The 17,200-nt window shown below is 41.6% G+C and overlaps 1 protein-coding gene across 5 annotated transcripts in view; it reads left to right on the top strand.

Moving 5' to 3' along the window:
- The first annotated feature begins 1,063 nt into the window (after positions 1-1,063).
- LOC129722810 (tyrosine-protein kinase-like otk) overlaps positions 1,064-17,200 on the top strand; it is a 133,297-nt gene continuing 117,160 nt past the window's right edge. Inside the window, exons 1-4 of one of the 5 annotated variants that reach the window (XM_055676581.1) lie at positions 1,064-1,371; positions 1,656-2,056; positions 13,681-13,812; positions 14,127-14,288. In XM_055676581.1, coding sequence (XP_055532556.1) covers positions 2,002-2,056; positions 13,681-13,812; positions 14,127-14,288 — 349 coding nt within the window. In that variant the 5' untranslated portion in view covers positions 1,064-1,371; positions 1,656-2,001. Of the gene's footprint in view, positions 2,057-13,369; positions 13,419-13,680; positions 13,813-14,126; positions 14,289-17,200 lie in introns of those variants that run through there. The other 4 variants (XM_055676579.1, XM_055676582.1, XM_055676578.1 and 1 more) reach the window with 4 other exon arrangements.

Here is a 17,200-nt window from a genome sequence, read left to right on the forward strand (position 1 = left end):
TTTGTGGCGATGGCTACCATGACATCGAGCACGTTGTTTGGTCGTGTACCGAATACTGTGGTGTTAGGTCTGAGCTTATAGATTCCCTTCGGGCCCGAGGAAAACAACCGAACGTACCCGTTAGAGACATTCTGGGAAGCGGTGATCTCCAGTACATGACACAGCTATACGGGTTTATAAAAAATGCTGGCATTAAAATTTGATTTCTTTTATCTATTTGCTAGAATACAATTTCTGTCACAAACTGAAAGAGAATGATACACCCGGCTGGAGACACTAAAACGAAGACTCGGCATCTCTATGTTTACGCAGACACCTCAGACCAAAACTGCTCAAATAGAACATCACTGGTTAGCCACGTACAAATGAATACATTCTGTATAGTTAACAACAAAATTGTAACACCCCTCATCTCACCTTTAATCCCCACTAGCGCGTAGTCGGCCGTGAGATATAAAAAATGTGCCTCCCTCTTTTCCCTGCTAATTTAGAATTTAAAAAAAATGTACTTGGCTCAGTTAAACATAAATTGTATCGTGCCGTGTCAAATAAACTATTTAAAAACTACTTTCTTCGTCGCGGATCGTCCTCTACTGTAAAGCTTTCCTGTGCTTGATTGCCTCACTCTTCATCTTTCTCTCTCTCGCACTAGCTTACTCAATCAGTGCTTGCTGCAGTTGCACCATAAATCCTCGCCCGCCACCACCCTCTCGATTTTCCGTGCCGAGGCGCATACACACATGTCTGATTATGCTTTGACCTGACAGCCGCTCAGACAATTGGAATGTAAACAAAGAAGCATTAATGTTTGATGGTGTGTGTGTAATCCAGCCAGTGTTACCGGCGTTCCTCTCTCACGGTTTTGTCGGGAACATGGGAGCATTGCTCGGCATTCTCTCCGTAAGCTTGATATTGCAGTTTGGGAATAGTATTGAAATATTGTTCAATCGTAACTTATGCACCGATAACGTGCATAACAAGACACTGCTCGGTGATTACAATGCGCGAAACTCTTCTTCAGCCAGACGATGGTAAAGGGAGCAGCAGCAGTAGAGCAGCATTATTGGTCGCGTAAAGTTGAGCTGGGAGTTTTATTCGGGAGTTTTAAGCGGTCGGCCAATGCAAAACGAACCGAACCAACCGAAGGGGACTCCAAAAACCAGTTTCTGCTTGCCGGTCGTAGCGTTCGGTTGTGCGTTGTTGTGTTGCCAACTTCGACTTTGGGTGTAATAATTGTTTCACAGCCCTTCCTGGCGCTGGATGTAGGATACAGATCTGCGGTTGTTTTCTTATTGCCATAATCACCCCCTTCAACTGGGTAGAAAACTAGCGGCCGCTGGGTCGGACCCGCTCGGATTTAGAGCCATATTGGTGCGTAGTGGGTGGAGTAGTGTTTCGGAGGTGCTCTTTTAGGCCAGTGGTTGTTTGCATTGCAACTGCGGGACATTCTTAGTTCGTTCAATACACAAGCACGTGAAAAACGGGCGCTCCTGCCGCTTTAAATCAACGCGAAATTCCAAGAGGACGAACGCCGGTGCAGCAAGGTTGCGCAAAAATAACTGTCTCCCTGATAAAATATGTGTACAAAATCGCTGCGCTCTGGGAGCAGTTTTAACGCCTGAGTTTTGTGCAATTTTTAATTAAAATTTTTATAGAAGCCTGCGTCGTGTAAATAAACGTGAAATTGGAAGAAGTGCCACTCGGGTGAGTATGTGTGTTGGTGCTGGAGGAGGAATGGATTGAAGTCGCAAAGAAAACGAAGAAACGAGATAAAATCGAAAAGTGCCGCGCTGTGAAGAGAGTAGGCAGGAAGAATGAATGCGTGAATAAAAATTGAGTGATAAAAGGTGAAGCGAGGAGAGATAAAGTACAACAGTAGGCGATTGTGGAAGATAATAAATAAGTTCTGTTTTTATCGTTCGGTACTGGAGAGGCAGGGGTAATTTACCACGAGGAAATCACTGGACGCGGGTGGAAGAAAGAGGGGCAGTCGCGTTCGAAATGTATAAGAAAAGTTCATTCACTATCGTGGTCGTGGCGCTGGCGGCGTTCTTTGGTGAGTTGTGTTTTGCATTTTATCAAGGCGGAGATACTTTTCCATTGGAATTAAAGCCGGATTAAAGTTTCGGCAGAAAATAGTTATTTCATCATTCTAGCAGAGTTGGTATTATCAACCTCCTTTCGACTTTCATAAGACAGACTTAATAAATAAGAGTAATTCCATGCCATATGACAAAAAAAAACTAATTTTTATTTCCAGATTTTGATTAAAATTGGCATTATTGTTTAGTTTTGATAGAGATGTTGAAATGATATAGATGAAAAAAACAAAAAGAAATTTTTGTCATATCGCATAGAATTACTCACGTTATAAGTAAGTCTACAGTCCGAACGACTGCTGGCCGAAGATGCCAAGCAATAGGGTAGAAGAAACCAGCGGCAAATGTTTAGCATGGAAATGTGCTATTATTGCAAAAAGGCTCCCAGACATGCAAACGGAGTCTGAATCAGAAAGGATTTATTTATTTTATTTCTTTTCGGTCACGAATGGAGTCTCATATAACGCTGAGTCGGCCAGCATGATTAAAAGGTTTGATCATGCTGGCGAAAATAGAATGCAGTCCGGTTCGGGACCAACCTGATTCGAAGCTTTCTCTAGAATCATCTAATCTTTAGCTGAGAAATGTAAAGTAATAGAATGAAATTGAGTTTGAAGCCAAAGCATTTTTTTGTCAAATGTTTTTTTAATAAACGATTATTTTTCCATCGCATGTACTTTTGTGTAAAATTTTCTCCATAAGTTATTATACGGAGATAGTTACTGGTATAAACCAGAAATTATTGCGGTGCAGGGACCTGTGTCGTATTGGAGATTTACAACGATTTTTGTCGAAAATTGGTAATAATTTTATTTGACAAAGCTTTTAATGTTTTAACACCAGTAAGTCTATGTAATTCGAGAGTACCGAACCAAGAATGACGCTTCAAATCATTCAAAGAACTTTATCCTGAATCCTTCAAAGCGTTTTTTCCTTGTTTAACAACAACTTGACCAGATCGGAAAACATAGAGCATTGCTGGTTTAAAAGTTTGTTCGTAAATCAAAAGTTTATTCTTCAAACAAGGTTTAGAAATTTGTATTTATGAGAGGATATAAACAACTCGTATATTTGATACAATGTGTTTGTATACTCTTAATGTGTTCTTCGAAAATAAGTTTTTATCGTGGATTAGTCCCAAGCAGGGTTGATATTTGTTGACACTCTTGAGTGAAAGTGAAAAAAAGCATCCATAAACGTTATTTTTTTTACAATCCTTTCAGAGTTCTCCCTTCCCGCTTTTTGCATGAAAGTGAACTGTCAAAACACCTCATTATATTTCATGCGATGGAAGCAAGACAACAAAATCAGTTTATCAGTTAACGAAGATTGTCAAGGCATCGGTCAGTGTCAGTGAAAAAGTGTTTCGGTGAGGTTCATTTTGGTTGAGTGGTCTGTTTGTTTTTCTTTTTCGCTTTGAAGTGAAGATCATTTGGTTGGATTTGTCGTCAAATTTTATTCCGTAACCGTGAATCCGAGTATAACAGCACGTTACTAGGACAAAAATCTAGTGTATCTGAAAGAGTGCTGCGATCATTGGAAGTGAAAATTGAAAATGATTGGCTGTAATTTTCGAAGAATTTTACTGGGGAAAATGACTTTTATCAGCACTGGTCCCAAGTAATTAACCTTGTAAGACCAACTTGAAAATAAACCCATTCGTATTGACAACGTGATTATCGTTTGGTTTGAAAAAAAAAAAATCGAGGCTTATGAGGAAAAATTATCAATATTGCATTTTTGCAAATACTTCCTAAAAATGTCTAAAGTATAAGCCAACTGCATCGCCGATTCTATTGCATTTACATGATGCAGGATTTATTCTGTTAATGATGACCTTGTGCTTCCAAAAACTGTGGTTTGACTATCAAGCAAATGAACGAATGTTTGAACTCGACTCCATTTGTACCCCAAATATGCAATCCAACGAATCTACCTCACTGTCGTCCAATCGTAGATTTCGTCGGGATTCAAAGGTTTTTCGTTGCAAAAATAACTGAAAATCAACGAACTGCATACAGTTGATTGGTAGAAACAAGAGATGTATTCGGAAAGTTGACGTGAAGACTGTACAACCACAGACAGACGTCCAAGCAAGAACAAAATTGATCGAAAATTCCGTGTAAATTTTCAAAGAGAATTGCGTTATAAATCACATGTATACTAGCGCCGCCTGGTGACCTTATCGCTACAATACATTTTTTTGCTGGTGTATGAGGCTGGCGTCACTGGTAGCGCTATCTGGTTACGAACTGCTACTACAAAAATCTTTACACAAGTTTAGAACTCAGCTTGGACGTCTGTCTGCGGTACAACGCTCTTGATCCGGCATCATGAGAAAGTTTCGTCGGAAGGCTGGTAACGAACCTTTCTCAAATGTTCAATTTTTGTTTCGTTCATAATGAATGTAACTTTATGAGAAATGAATAATTTTTCTAAAAAGTCCATCCACCTTTTTTGACAACAGTAGAAAAAGAAAAACAAATTTTCAGTTGTCCTCCGTTATGTATAAAGTGACGTAAATTATTTTCTGACCAACATAATTTTCCAATAGTTGGGATATCTTGTTATTGTAATGACCCAGTAAAAGTATACACCTCTAAGTATACATTCTTATTAACTGTAAATATTAGTCACAATATTGGCAGCACGGTATGCTGGCGAAAAGTAAATGATGATTGCTGACGATCGGTTCAGCGAGCTCACTTTTAGATCAAACTAATAACCGTTAAGTACTAGTGTCCGCGAACGGAAAAGAAACGTCCTCTTAAAGACATCTCGGATAATTCGTTTTAGTTATATTGACAATATATCTATAGAAACATTTCAAAAGGGGTTTGCTAATCAGAGATAAAACGAGCTATAGGTTTGAAATTTTGTCGATTGCCAATTTCAATAGAAATAAAATTTGATCGTCAAAAAGTGCTTCTAAAGGCCTAGAAAAACTTTTCATACGTGTCACCTTCAAAAGGGTGACTCCCGTGAGATTAATTATCAATTAGGTCGAGGTCGATTGTATGGGGGTAGATTCAGTGCAATTAAAAACGAGCGTGCTAACTCTCACAATTTTCAATAACAAGATAAGAAAGGGGTGACACCCAATTTTTCTGCCCCGGGTGTCCCTCGGTCACGGTACGCCACTGCTTAGAACTGCATTTCCGTAAACATTTTTTTGACTCTAGATGCGCTTCAGCCATCGTTTTCTTTAAATAAAATAAAGAAAGTAACATCTCTCGAATGATGATAATTTAACACAAAATCAGACATCAAAGAGGTTTGTTTACCATATGTTTTGGTTTGGTTCATCAGGTTTCAGATATGTGAGAATATTCAAAGCTCAGCGCACCAATGAAAACGGCCTTCGACTCTGCCGCCCCCAAAAACACGGCCATACGTGGTACCTGCTTCCAGCATAGCCTCCCATATCGGTACATCTGGATTACCCCATAACAGACTGAAACACAAATCGGGCACGTTTTAATTGACCAAACCTGTCGTGGCGCAAACGTCGATTCTGACCACTACCTCCTGAAGGTCAGAATGCGCCGAAGACTTTCGGTTGTCAACAATATCCGCTACCGTCGCCAATCACGGTATAATCTGGAGCGACTTAAACTCCGCGAAGTCGCTACTCAGTACGTGCAAAGCCTTGAGGCAGCGTTGTTGGATGAGGGAGGACTGCTGGAGTAACTGTGAAAGCAGCCATTGCCAACACAGCGGAAGGATTCGTCGAGAGGAATCGACGTAGCGGCTGGTTTGACTAGGAGTGTCAAAGAACTCAAGACGAGAAGAGGCAGGACAGCGCGAGCATTGATGCTGCAGCAAAGGACCCGTCATAACGTGAGTGGATACAAACAAAAACGAAGACTTTTCCGAGACAAAAAGTGCCGCCTGGAAGAGCTGAAGTATGAGGAAATGGAGCAGCTATATCGTTTAAAAAACACGCAGGTTCTACAAGAAGCTAAAATGTGTCGGGGTAAAGATTCAGGAATCTTAACGAATGAACGTGAGGTGATCGATAGGTGGAAGCTGCACTCCCTACACTATGAACATTTGAATGGCGCAGAGGCAGAGGACCAAGACGGTAGAAGGAACGACTTCGTCAGCACAGCGGGTACCATCCCACCATAAGTGAAGTTAAGGATGCTATCAATCAACTCGAGAACAACAATACAGCTGGAATGGATGGCATTGCAACGGAGCAGGATAGGTTGGCTTTCTGTCCGCATCAGCTGATAGTCAGGATCTAGGATACAGAACAGCTACCGGAGGAGTGGAAGGAGTAAGTAATATGCCTAGTATATAAGAAAAACGGCAAGTAGGAATGAGAGAACTACCGTGCAATCACGACTCTCAACGCAGCCTACAAGGTGCTCTCTCAGATCATCTTTCGCCGTCTCTCGCTGCTAGCACGAAAGTTTGTGGGAAGTTATCAAGCCGGTTTCGTGAATGGGCAATCGACGATGGACCAAATCTTTACGCTGTGGCAAATCCTCCAAACGTTTCGCGAATACCAAGCCCCTACGCATCAGCTATTCAGCGATTTCAAGGCCGCTCACGACACTATAGACTGTGTAGAGCTATGGACGAAAATGGCTCCCCTGCCTGACCAACAAGACTGATTAGCGTCACGATGGAGGGTGTCTAGTACTGCGTGAAGATTCCGAGTGCGGTATTAAACCCGTTTGAAGCACCCAAGACGCTTCGACAAGGCGACGGTCTTCCCTGCCATTATTGCGCTTGAAGGTGTTATGAAACGTGCGGCCTTTAACACGCGGGGCATGATCCTCAATAAATCCAGTCAGTCATCTGCTTCGCGGTTGCTGAACAGTACATCTAACTGAACCGTGAAGCAAAATGTTGGGTTTAAGATAAATACGTCGAAGATTAAGTATCTGCAAGAGGTAGCGTAGTGCTCGACGAAGTTGAGTTGGAGGTGGTTGACGAATTTGGGACCTCGGATTATTGATAACATCTAACAACAAGTGCAGCAGATAAATTCGTAGACGTATTGTATCTGGAAGTTGTGTCTACTACGGACTCCACAAGACGTTGAGGTCTGGCAAACTTCGTTGCCATACAAAGCGCACCATGTACAAGACGCTCATAAGACCAGTAGTCCTCTAAGGGAACGAGACATGGACAATGCTCGAGGAGGACTTGTAAGTACTAGCCGTTTTCGAGCGACCTGTGCCTAGGACAATCTTCAATATGAACTAGAGATGGTCGGGTTTTATGTTTTTCAAACCCATACCCACTGTTGTCAACTGTACAGATTTAACTGGAAACGTACAGATTTTCTCGGCTTTTTCGGTACAGATTCTGTACCGTACAGATTACAGATTTTTGTGAAAAAGTATAGATAAGTACAGATTTTTTTAAATCACAAAAGATTAAACTGAACATTGTGACAGACTCCACAACTATGCAATGAATGCGATGTTGCAACCCATACACTTAGAATATACTGCTTACTTACTTTACTTTTAAGGCGAGAGACCGATTGTCGATCCAGTGCCGAATCCAGAATACGTCGCCATGTCCCTCGGTCTTGGGCTGATATCCTCCAATCGCCCCTAACATTTTCTAGTCCTATTTCGCGTACATCCTCGTCGACAGCACACATCCAACGAGTGCGGGGTCTACCCCGAAGTCGACGACCTCTATCGGGATTCCTGCTAAATATAGTCTTCGCTTGACGCTCATCCGGCATTCTCGCTACATGCCCAGCCCACTGAAGCTTGCCGTGTTTTATCCGCTTGACTATATCCGCCGATTCGTATGCCTGGTACACTTCATGGTTCATGCGTCTGCGCCAAATACCATTTTCTAGTTTGCCGCCACGGATTGAACGCAAAATCCTACGCAAAAACACCAAGAGCTCGCCGATCAGCCTCTTTCAGCGTCCACGATTCATGGCCGTAGAGAGCCTCCAGAAGAATCAGTGTTTTATAGAGTGCAAGTTTAAGACGGATTTGCAGACTGCGGGACCTTAGCTGGTTACGTAATCCGTAAAAGGCCCTGTTTGCGGCTGCTATCCGCCTCTTTATCTCACGGCTAACCTCGTTGTCACGTTCCCAGGTGAATAAATTCGTCGACTACTTCAAATGTTTCCCCATCTAGCACCACTGCAGCACCAACCTCCGACGGACTACCACGCACTCTGCCAGCTACCATGTATTTCATTTTGGCAGAGTTTAAGACAAGCCCTAATCTCGCAGCTTCCCTCCTGAGAGGTCCGAAGGCCTCTTTTACAGCTCTACGGTTGATACCAATGATGTCGATATCGTCCGCAAAACCGAGAAGCATGTGTATAGCACCTTCCAATGCGACGTTCAACAATAAGTTCGACAGCCCGTCACCCTGCTTCAAACCTTCTAAAGTCACGAACGAGTCCGATATCTCACCGGCTATCCTGACGCTTGATGTAGAACCTTCAAGGGTGGCACGTATCAGCCTAATCAGCTTTGTTGGGAAGCCATGTTCGATCATAATCTGCCATATCTCATTTCTCTTAACTGAATTGTACGCTGCCCTGAAGTCTATGAACTGATGGTGCGTCTGCAAGTCTCGAAAGTTATCGAGGATTTTTCGCAAAGTAAACATTTGGTCCGTCGTGGAGCGTCCCCCTCAAAAACCGCATTGGTACTCGCCAACAAAGGTCTCGTGCAACAGCCTCAGTTTGTGGAACAGGATGCGAGAGTGAATTTTGTATTGAGAAGAGTTATGCCCCGATAATTGCTACAGTCCAGGCGAAGACCTTTTTTGTAGATCGGGCGTATGAGACCCTCCAGCCAGTCCGAGGGCAATTCTTCATCAGACCACACTCTCAGCATGATCCGATGGAGGGCACGATACACCTGTTCGCTCTCGACTTTGAAGAGTTCGGCGGGAATGCCGTCCTTCCCGGCTGCCTTGCACATGACAGGGGCTGACACGTTTCGATTCCTGATTCCGTTGACCTTCTTGTAGAAGCTTCTCGCATCGTGCCTGGAGAAGCAACCTTCCGCCTCCGCAAGAATACTCCCCCAATACTGTCGTTTCTTCCGGCGATGTAGTCTCTTTTCAGCGGCTCTAGCATCACGATATCTACCCATGCTCTGACGAGTCACAGCGGTGGCCAACATGTGACCCCTGGCGCGGTTCATCTCCTCCGTCACTCGCTGGCACTCAGCGTCAAACCACTCATTGGACGCAGTTGTACCCAACACTTCTCGCGCTGTAGTGCTGATCGAACTGTGGATGTGCCTCCACTGTTCATTCAGGTTCCCTTCAACTCTTTCCCCAATCCGTTCATCAACCTTCTGCGAGTAGTCTGCAGCCACTCCTTCAGTTGATAGCCGCTGGATGTTCAACTGCATCCTCCTCGTTGCCTTAGATTTCAACACGTTGGACAGCCGGGCGCGGATTTTGGCTACTACGAGATAGTGATCCGAGTCAACGTTCGGTCTTCTGAACGACCTCACGTCTGTAACGTCTGAAAAGTGCCGTCCATCAATCAGAACGTGGCCAATTTGAGAGCAAAGCTCTCCATTCGGGTGCATCCAGGTGTGCTTACGTATGTTCCGGCGTGCAAAATAAGTGCTACAGATAGCCATCCCCCTAGCTGCAGCAAAATTAACATGCCATTGTCGTTCGTAGTAGAGTGAAAGCTTTTCCTACCAGTTACGGGGCGGAAGAAGTCTTCCTGCCCGACCTGTGCATTTGCATCTCCGATGACAATCTTTATATCGTGTCCTGGGCACTCATTGTATGTCTTTCCCAGGAGCTCATAGAACTCCTCCTTTTCGTCATCGGGTTTCTCGTTGGTCGGTGCGTACACATTTATTAGGCTGTAGTTGAAGAATTTGCCCTTAATTCTTAACACGCATATACGGTCACTGATCGGCCTCCATCTAATGACCATCTTCATCTGTTTTCCAATTAACACGAAACCGACTCCTCTTTCTGCTTTCACGCCGCCGCTATAGTAGATGTGGTACTTAAATGAAGTGTCCGCAATAGGATCTACTGCTCGGAATTCGCGTTCTCCCGATTTCGGCCACCGCACCTCTTGGATAGCTGCAACCTCCACATTCACCTTCCGTAGCCAGGATACTTGCGCGTGCCGGTTCGAGTAGAGTCCTTTTATTCCAAGTACCGAGTTTCCAATAATCGTTGTCCTTTTTTGTTCGCCTAGGTCCATGCCGATTATTCCGTTCCGTCCGTCTCGCGACGGGGCTGCCGTCTTTGATATAGCTGGCGAGACACCGCGTTTTATGATTCAGCCGCCCGCTCCGGATCAGACGCTGTTGTACGCCGCCCCTAACATGGGGAAACAGCCGCGTACGTTCCCCTTCCCAGTCAGCATACGACCAAAGTTTCCACCGGGATTGGTTACCCGATCTCCACTAAGGTTACTCGTATCCCGGTCGGCACCACGTGGAGGTTGGGATAGATTTATTTCCGATGGAACTGAGAGAGGTTTTTGTTCTGCTGCTTTTCGAGACAGATTTACTCTGATAGAAATGTTTTTATTATTACAAGTTTCTCATGTGTTTTATAATGGAATAGGTTACAATGTTTGTAAGAACAAAAAAAAAGCGATGATTCGCTCGTAGTTTTAACATCTTGTACATATACCTTTCGTAATTGTAAAAATGTAAGGTTAGGCCGCCCTTTACAATGATCTATTGAGACAGTGATCAGTTTCATTCGAAATAACTCGATAAATACCAGACGAGAAAGTAAATCGTAATCAAAACTATTTGACAGCAAAAATGCTCATCGTGATTCGCAGACAGTAGCAGAAAGGAATCGAAAAAAATGAAATCTTTCGAATCAGAATGACCGCGCGAGATATTCAGACTCAGCAATTTGAGCAATTTGAGCTGGCAAATTTTGAAAAATCCGTGGACGTTGTAGTACTTAAAATCTTATGCTCTGGATACTAAGTTGAACAATACGTGTTAGATTACGAATCCGAAATTCTAGATGAATTATGGATTTTTGAAGTTGGAGCATGGCCTAAAAATTATAGAACGAATTCTAGATTGTTGTTTTGGTCTTGCGTTAGTATTCCTAGAATCGAAAACTGAACCTTAGTTTTAGGATTACAAACTTTGAATTTTGGTATGTTGGATTTTTGACTGCAGGTTGTCTATTTTTGGTTGGTTTTATTTTGTGCTTTTATTTTGTTGCTAGAATACAGCAAATCTACCCTCCCAATTGGTCTCGAGGTACGGTGCTGGCCTAACAAGCCAGTCGTCGTAGGCTCGAGTCTCGGCTCGGGAGAGACTGTTAGTGTCAGTAGGATCGTAGCGCTAGCCCCGCAATTGTCCTGTACACTTTAACAGTTGGCTGCGAAGTCTATGTACAAGCATAGAAAAGTTCACTCACTAGCAATATTTCATGCAAATGTGTTCTTTGATTCACCAGTTATCGTTCAACTATTTCCACTCGCGTACAAGTTTTCCATAGAAAGGCTGCTGATTGTTTTTTGCTTCTAAGAGTTCCGAATACCATAGAAGGAGACTGAATGATTCAAACACAATAGTATTTATTGTATCTAAGTTCACTTGCATTCAACATTACCGCGAGAATCTTCGAGATATTATCGCCAGTGATACAAAATTATGAATCCAAATGAACGTTAGATTGCGTTCAATTGTTTGCATACCGGAGCATGCAGGTACCATCAATGCTAACGGAAATTGTAGCATGGTGCATTAGCATGTGATAGTTGAAATCACCAAGAATCATCGTGATATATCACGGTGAAAGCCCACGTGGAGTAGCCGAATTCCGCCTACAAGCAGCCAACATTTGAAAGAATCATTGCGATCGCTTGAGTGCAATCGTTTAAGATTCTTTCGTGAAACACTCGCTATATGTTGCTCGCTCCGCCTAAAGCAGGCAATACTGAAACAAAATCATCAAAGAAAGCTACCATATATTTCTTTGCTCTAAGTTGTCTCTTGCAAGCTTGAGATTGTGTAACTTTTAATAGCGATGGTTTGCTAGGATTGAAAGCTTATAAATAGCACGTTCAGAAATGATACCCGAATGATTGTTATGCGATACGAGTTTTTCCATCCTTGTCTGTGTATAATAAACAGAAAGTCGAGTTCCGAATCGGAATGTAGCACAAAGGCTTTGCTTTGCTTTATTCTAGCAAATGACATTTTTCAGAAGCAGGATTACAGGTGCGGAGCTTCGGTCTGAAATTTCTTTGCTTCGGGTACACAGCCCATTATAATGGATTCTGGCTTGCACATTTCAATTTAATGATATCTGCTTCAGGATACTGAAGATTGATTCTGAAATGTACGACACAAGTTCTAAAACTAAATAAAATGAAAATAGGATGAAATTGAATGCTCTAGGAGCAAAGCATTCTAAACTTCAAATGTTGTTTATATAACTGTGGATTCGGATTAATCACAATAAATAAACAATAAACACTTAACTATATGTTCGAGTTTTCGGATAATGCATTCGAACCTGCAAGTTTATTGCGAATCTGCGGAAACAACGAAAGCATTTTCGGTTTTCCCGGTTCGGGTTGGCTTTTTAAAAATTAACACAAAATCGAGTCAGTCAGTGAAACTCTACCTTCAAGTGATCTCGGAAAATATATTCTTCTAAGTAATAAGCAACTTCCAGCGGTGACATTCTGCTCCGAAAACCTGCAGGCTATCGTGTGTATACGTTTTTTGAAGGGGGTGTCCTGAACGGATCTGACACATTGTTTTCCTGAAAGCATTATTGTTGCCAGCGACTTTGTCAAGCTGTCTGACACAATGAAGCAGGCGTTGGAAATGCAGTTTATAACCCCTAGAAGGCGAAGGATTTCATACAATTGAGTGTCAAACGCTGGAAAGGATGTTCTATCAACCGTCGTATTCAGTGAGCGTTGTGCCGGTCGCTTGTTAGCGAACTTGTTTTTTAACCTACTTCATCTCAGTTCGTAATGGCATGGCCGGGAGTGAGGTCAAAACACTCTTTTATTAAATCGAAGCTCATCTCGGTAGAAGTGTTCATTTCAACTGTCAAACTTCAAATAGCACTCATTATTTATTTAATAGGTAACATATTTTTCTTTACAGTATTAATTATTTGAAAACATTTTTGTTTAGTTAGGTACAAGCTTTGAAGCTGCTAAGAAAACCTAATTTGTTGCGATACAATCTCTCTATGTTATGCGGTACGCATACCGAAACAAAACGGTGCTGATACGAAAAACCAGGCAAATAATTGACACATAGCACTGTCACGACAAACGATGGTTTTCCGGGAAAACGTGAATGTCTTCCTCCGCTGATAACGAGATAGTAAAAAGTGAATATCATGCTGGGTCTTTTCGGTACTGATTCTGATGATGACTATGCTCTGACGAGGGTGGTGGTGGTGACATCAGATAATGTCGGCAATGAAGGTGACACCTTGCCAAGCGAAACTTCATTCAGAAGTGTCAACTTGTCCCACTTTTCATTGTGGTCTGCTAGAATGCTGGAATTGTGAAAATGTAGTTCTCTGGCATAGGAAAACCCACTGAGTTGTGCGATGACTAATTCCGAGTTTTTCTGTTTTTTATTTGCAGCTTCATTCGCCCGGTCCGAGTTCCAATTTACGGTTCTGCCCAAGTACACCCAGGTGTACGAGGGCGAATCGGTTGTGCTCAAATGCCGTGCATTCTTCGACGACGAAATCGACTTTTCCTGGACGCTGAATGGTGAGTGTAGTTTGAGTGCTCGAATGTTTTAGCAGCAGGAGAGAGAACGGCAGTAGGGAGACATCAATTTGCATTAATTTCCCTCAAATTTTTGATTTCGAATTCAATTTCCACTGTCCTTCTCTAGCTTTTCCTAAACGGAAGAAGTAGCACATAGGATATATACAAAACTTCTCCGCCGTGTGCTTCTTTTTCTTCCGGTGTGGTGGTGACATGGCATGGACAGTGCTTTCGGCTGTGTCTTCTCCTCTGCGGAACATTAATTTCCATTGTAAATGTACGGCTCCGGTATACACGCTGTGCTCTCTTTCTAGGCAATCCTATTCGGCCGGATCATCGGGTGTTTTTGAATGGTTCCAATCTGCATATAAACAGCGTCTCCCAGCGGCTGGACAGCGGGGATTACGTATGCCTGGCAACGGCCGAATCCTCCGGAGCACGGGTCGCCACACCACCAGCTAAGCTGGAAGTCATTCGTAAGTCTACATTTTATGATCTTGTTTTCGTTCCCGGCGTTCGCTCGGATTCACTTGTCCCTGGAGCTACTCAACCGAAAGCTAGCCGATGTGGTGAATTTTTAATTTAATAGTGTCAGGTTTTTGGCACATTTTCGATTGTCCACTGTGGAAGTAGTTTTAAAGGTTAAGCAATGATTCTATTGGAAGTATATTATTCTCGAACAATAGAAAATGTGACAGATGGCCTTGTGAATCTTGTAAACGGGTTTTTAAAAATGAAAATCACCTGCACTAACCGAGACGAATTTTGAATGGCAGCGTACACAGACCAGCGTTAATTTTTTTCTAGTGGTGACTCGTGTGAAGTTAAACTGTTCAAGCTGTGTTTTTGATTGAGAAAAATTTTTTTGACATGTTTCGTGTCGCTTGGAAATTGTATATATAATTAAAAAAATCAAAATCTAAGTCCAAGCAATCACGATTTAATAGATAAATAATAATACGAATACAATCATACCTCGATATAAGGCAACTTTATTTTTTTAATTGATTTTTTAATTGATGCAAAACTGTGAACTGTTACTGAAGGATGCGTGAAAACCTATTTCCCATCACCTGTTAGTATTTTTAAACCTTCCTTATGCCCATTTTGGACAATTTTCGCACAAAACTTACTACAAACATTTTTTTTAAGCAATTTATAGCCCAAAAACAGTTACTGTATCATTTATTTTCAATTTCAATCCATTTTAAGGGGGGGGGGGGGGTAAAGGGTAAATAAGTATACCTTATATTTCAACAAAACAATTTCAAAAATAGATGAAACATTGAAAATAGACAAATTACGAATAGCGATTTTTATTTTTTCCTCATCGACCGATGACAGGTTTTAAAAAGATGATTTTTCGTACTTTTCTGTAACAAAAAATCGAGAGATTCTAAGCTTAGTTTGGGATCATTTGTTTTTCTGGCTTTTTTGGCCTTTGAAAGCATTTCTTTAGGTTTCTGAGCTCAATTTAGGATCATTTTCTATTCTGGGCTTTTCTGGCCTTTAAAAGTACTTTTTTACCATTCTGAGCTCAATTTGGGATAATTTTCTATTCTGGGCTTTTCTGGCCTTTAGACGTACTTTTTTACCAATCTGAGCTCAATTTGGGATCATTTTCTATTTTGAGATTTTTGGGCCTTTAAAAGTACTTTTTTACCATTCTGAGCTCAATCATTTTCTGTTTTGGCCTTTTCTGGCCTTTGAAAGCACTTTTTGGCCATTCTGAGCTCAATTTGGGATCATTTTCTATTTTGGCCTTTTCTGGCCTTTAAAAGTACTTTTTACCATTCTGAGCTCAATTTGGGATCATTTTCTGTTTTGGCCTTTTCTGGCCTTCAAAAGCACTTTTTGGCCATTCTGAGCTCATTTGGGGTCATTATTATTTTGGCCTTTAAAGCACTATTTGACGATTTTGGGCTTAATTTAGGATCATTTTCTATTTTGGCCTTTTCTGGCCTTCAAAAGTACTTTTCTACCATTCTGAGCTCAATTTGGGATCATTTTCTATTTTGAGATTTTCGGGCCTTTAAAAGTACTTTCTATCATTCTGAACTCAATTTGGAATCATTTTCTATTTAGGGTTTTTCTGGCCTTCAAAAGCACTTTTTGGCCATTCTGAGCTCAATTTGGGATCATTTTCTATTTTGAGATTTTTGGGCCTTGAAAAGTACCTTTTATTCTGAGCTCAATTTGGGATCATTTTCTATTTTGGCCTTTTCTGGTCTTTAAAAGTACTTTTTACCATTCTGAGCTCAATTTGGGATCATTTTCTATTTTGGCTCTTTCTTATCTTTTGTAGCACTTTTTGACGATTCTGAGCTTAATTTGCGATCAATTTCTATTTTGGTCAAAAGAAGCACTTTTTGACGATTCTGAGCTAAATTTGCGATCATTTTCTATTCGGACTTTTTTGGTCTTTAAATGCACTTTTTGACGATTCTGAGCTCAGTTTGGAATCATTTTCTATTTTATTTTTTCTGGCCTTTAAAAGTGCTTTTTGAGAATTTTTAGCTCATTTTCCATTTTGCATTTTCCTGACCTTGAAAAGCACTTTTTCTCTTCTATTTTGGGCTTTTCTGGCCTTTAGAAGTACTTTTTGACCATTCTGAGCTCAATTAGGATCATTTTCTATTGTGGCTATTTCTGTCCTTTAAAGAGAAGTTTCAACGATTCTAGGGCTAAATTTTGGATCATTTCTGGCATTTAGAAGCACTTTTTGACGATTCTGAGCTCAATTTGGGATCATTTTCTATTTTGTATTTTCCTGGTCTTTAAAAGCACTTTTTCTCTTCTATTTTGGGCTTTTTTGACCTTTAGAAGTACTTTTTGACCATTCTGAGCTAAATTGGGATCATTTCCTATTGTGACTATTTCTGGGGTTTCAGCGATTATGAGGTAAATTTAGGATTACTTTCTATTTTGGCCTTTTTCATGGCCTGGAAATTCTGAGCTCAATTTTGTTTCTGTCCTTCAAAAGAGGACACACATTGATATTACACCTCAGTCATACGCCCTCTTTGATTTGAGATTGAGTGTAAAGATTGGGATGTGCGGTTAAAATCATAAAAGCCAAGCATTATTTTAAAAGGCGCCAAACCTCTAAAACTCGAGCACTAAATAGGCTATAACTTTGTTCTCCCCTGAGGTAGAACAGCTTGGATATTCGGCAGAACACCCCATAAAACGCCGGATAGAAGCTTGTTCAATTCCTCGTCGTTGCGGATTGCTAACAGATGGCGTGAGATAATTCTCGTTTTATATCCTCTAGCAGCGTTCCCCGCCAATTCTAGTATTTCTGCAGCAAGGTACTTGATTACAGCCGCCAGATACTCCAGCACCAACACGAATTATTTTCATTACGCAGCAGACGATGAATCTGACC

Source organism: Wyeomyia smithii, chromosome 2, assembly GCF_029784165.1.
Source record: "Wyeomyia smithii strain HCP4-BCI-WySm-NY-G18 chromosome 2, ASM2978416v1, whole genome shotgun sequence".
Taxonomy (NCBI): Eukaryota; Metazoa; Arthropoda; class Insecta; order Diptera; family Culicidae; genus Wyeomyia; species Wyeomyia smithii.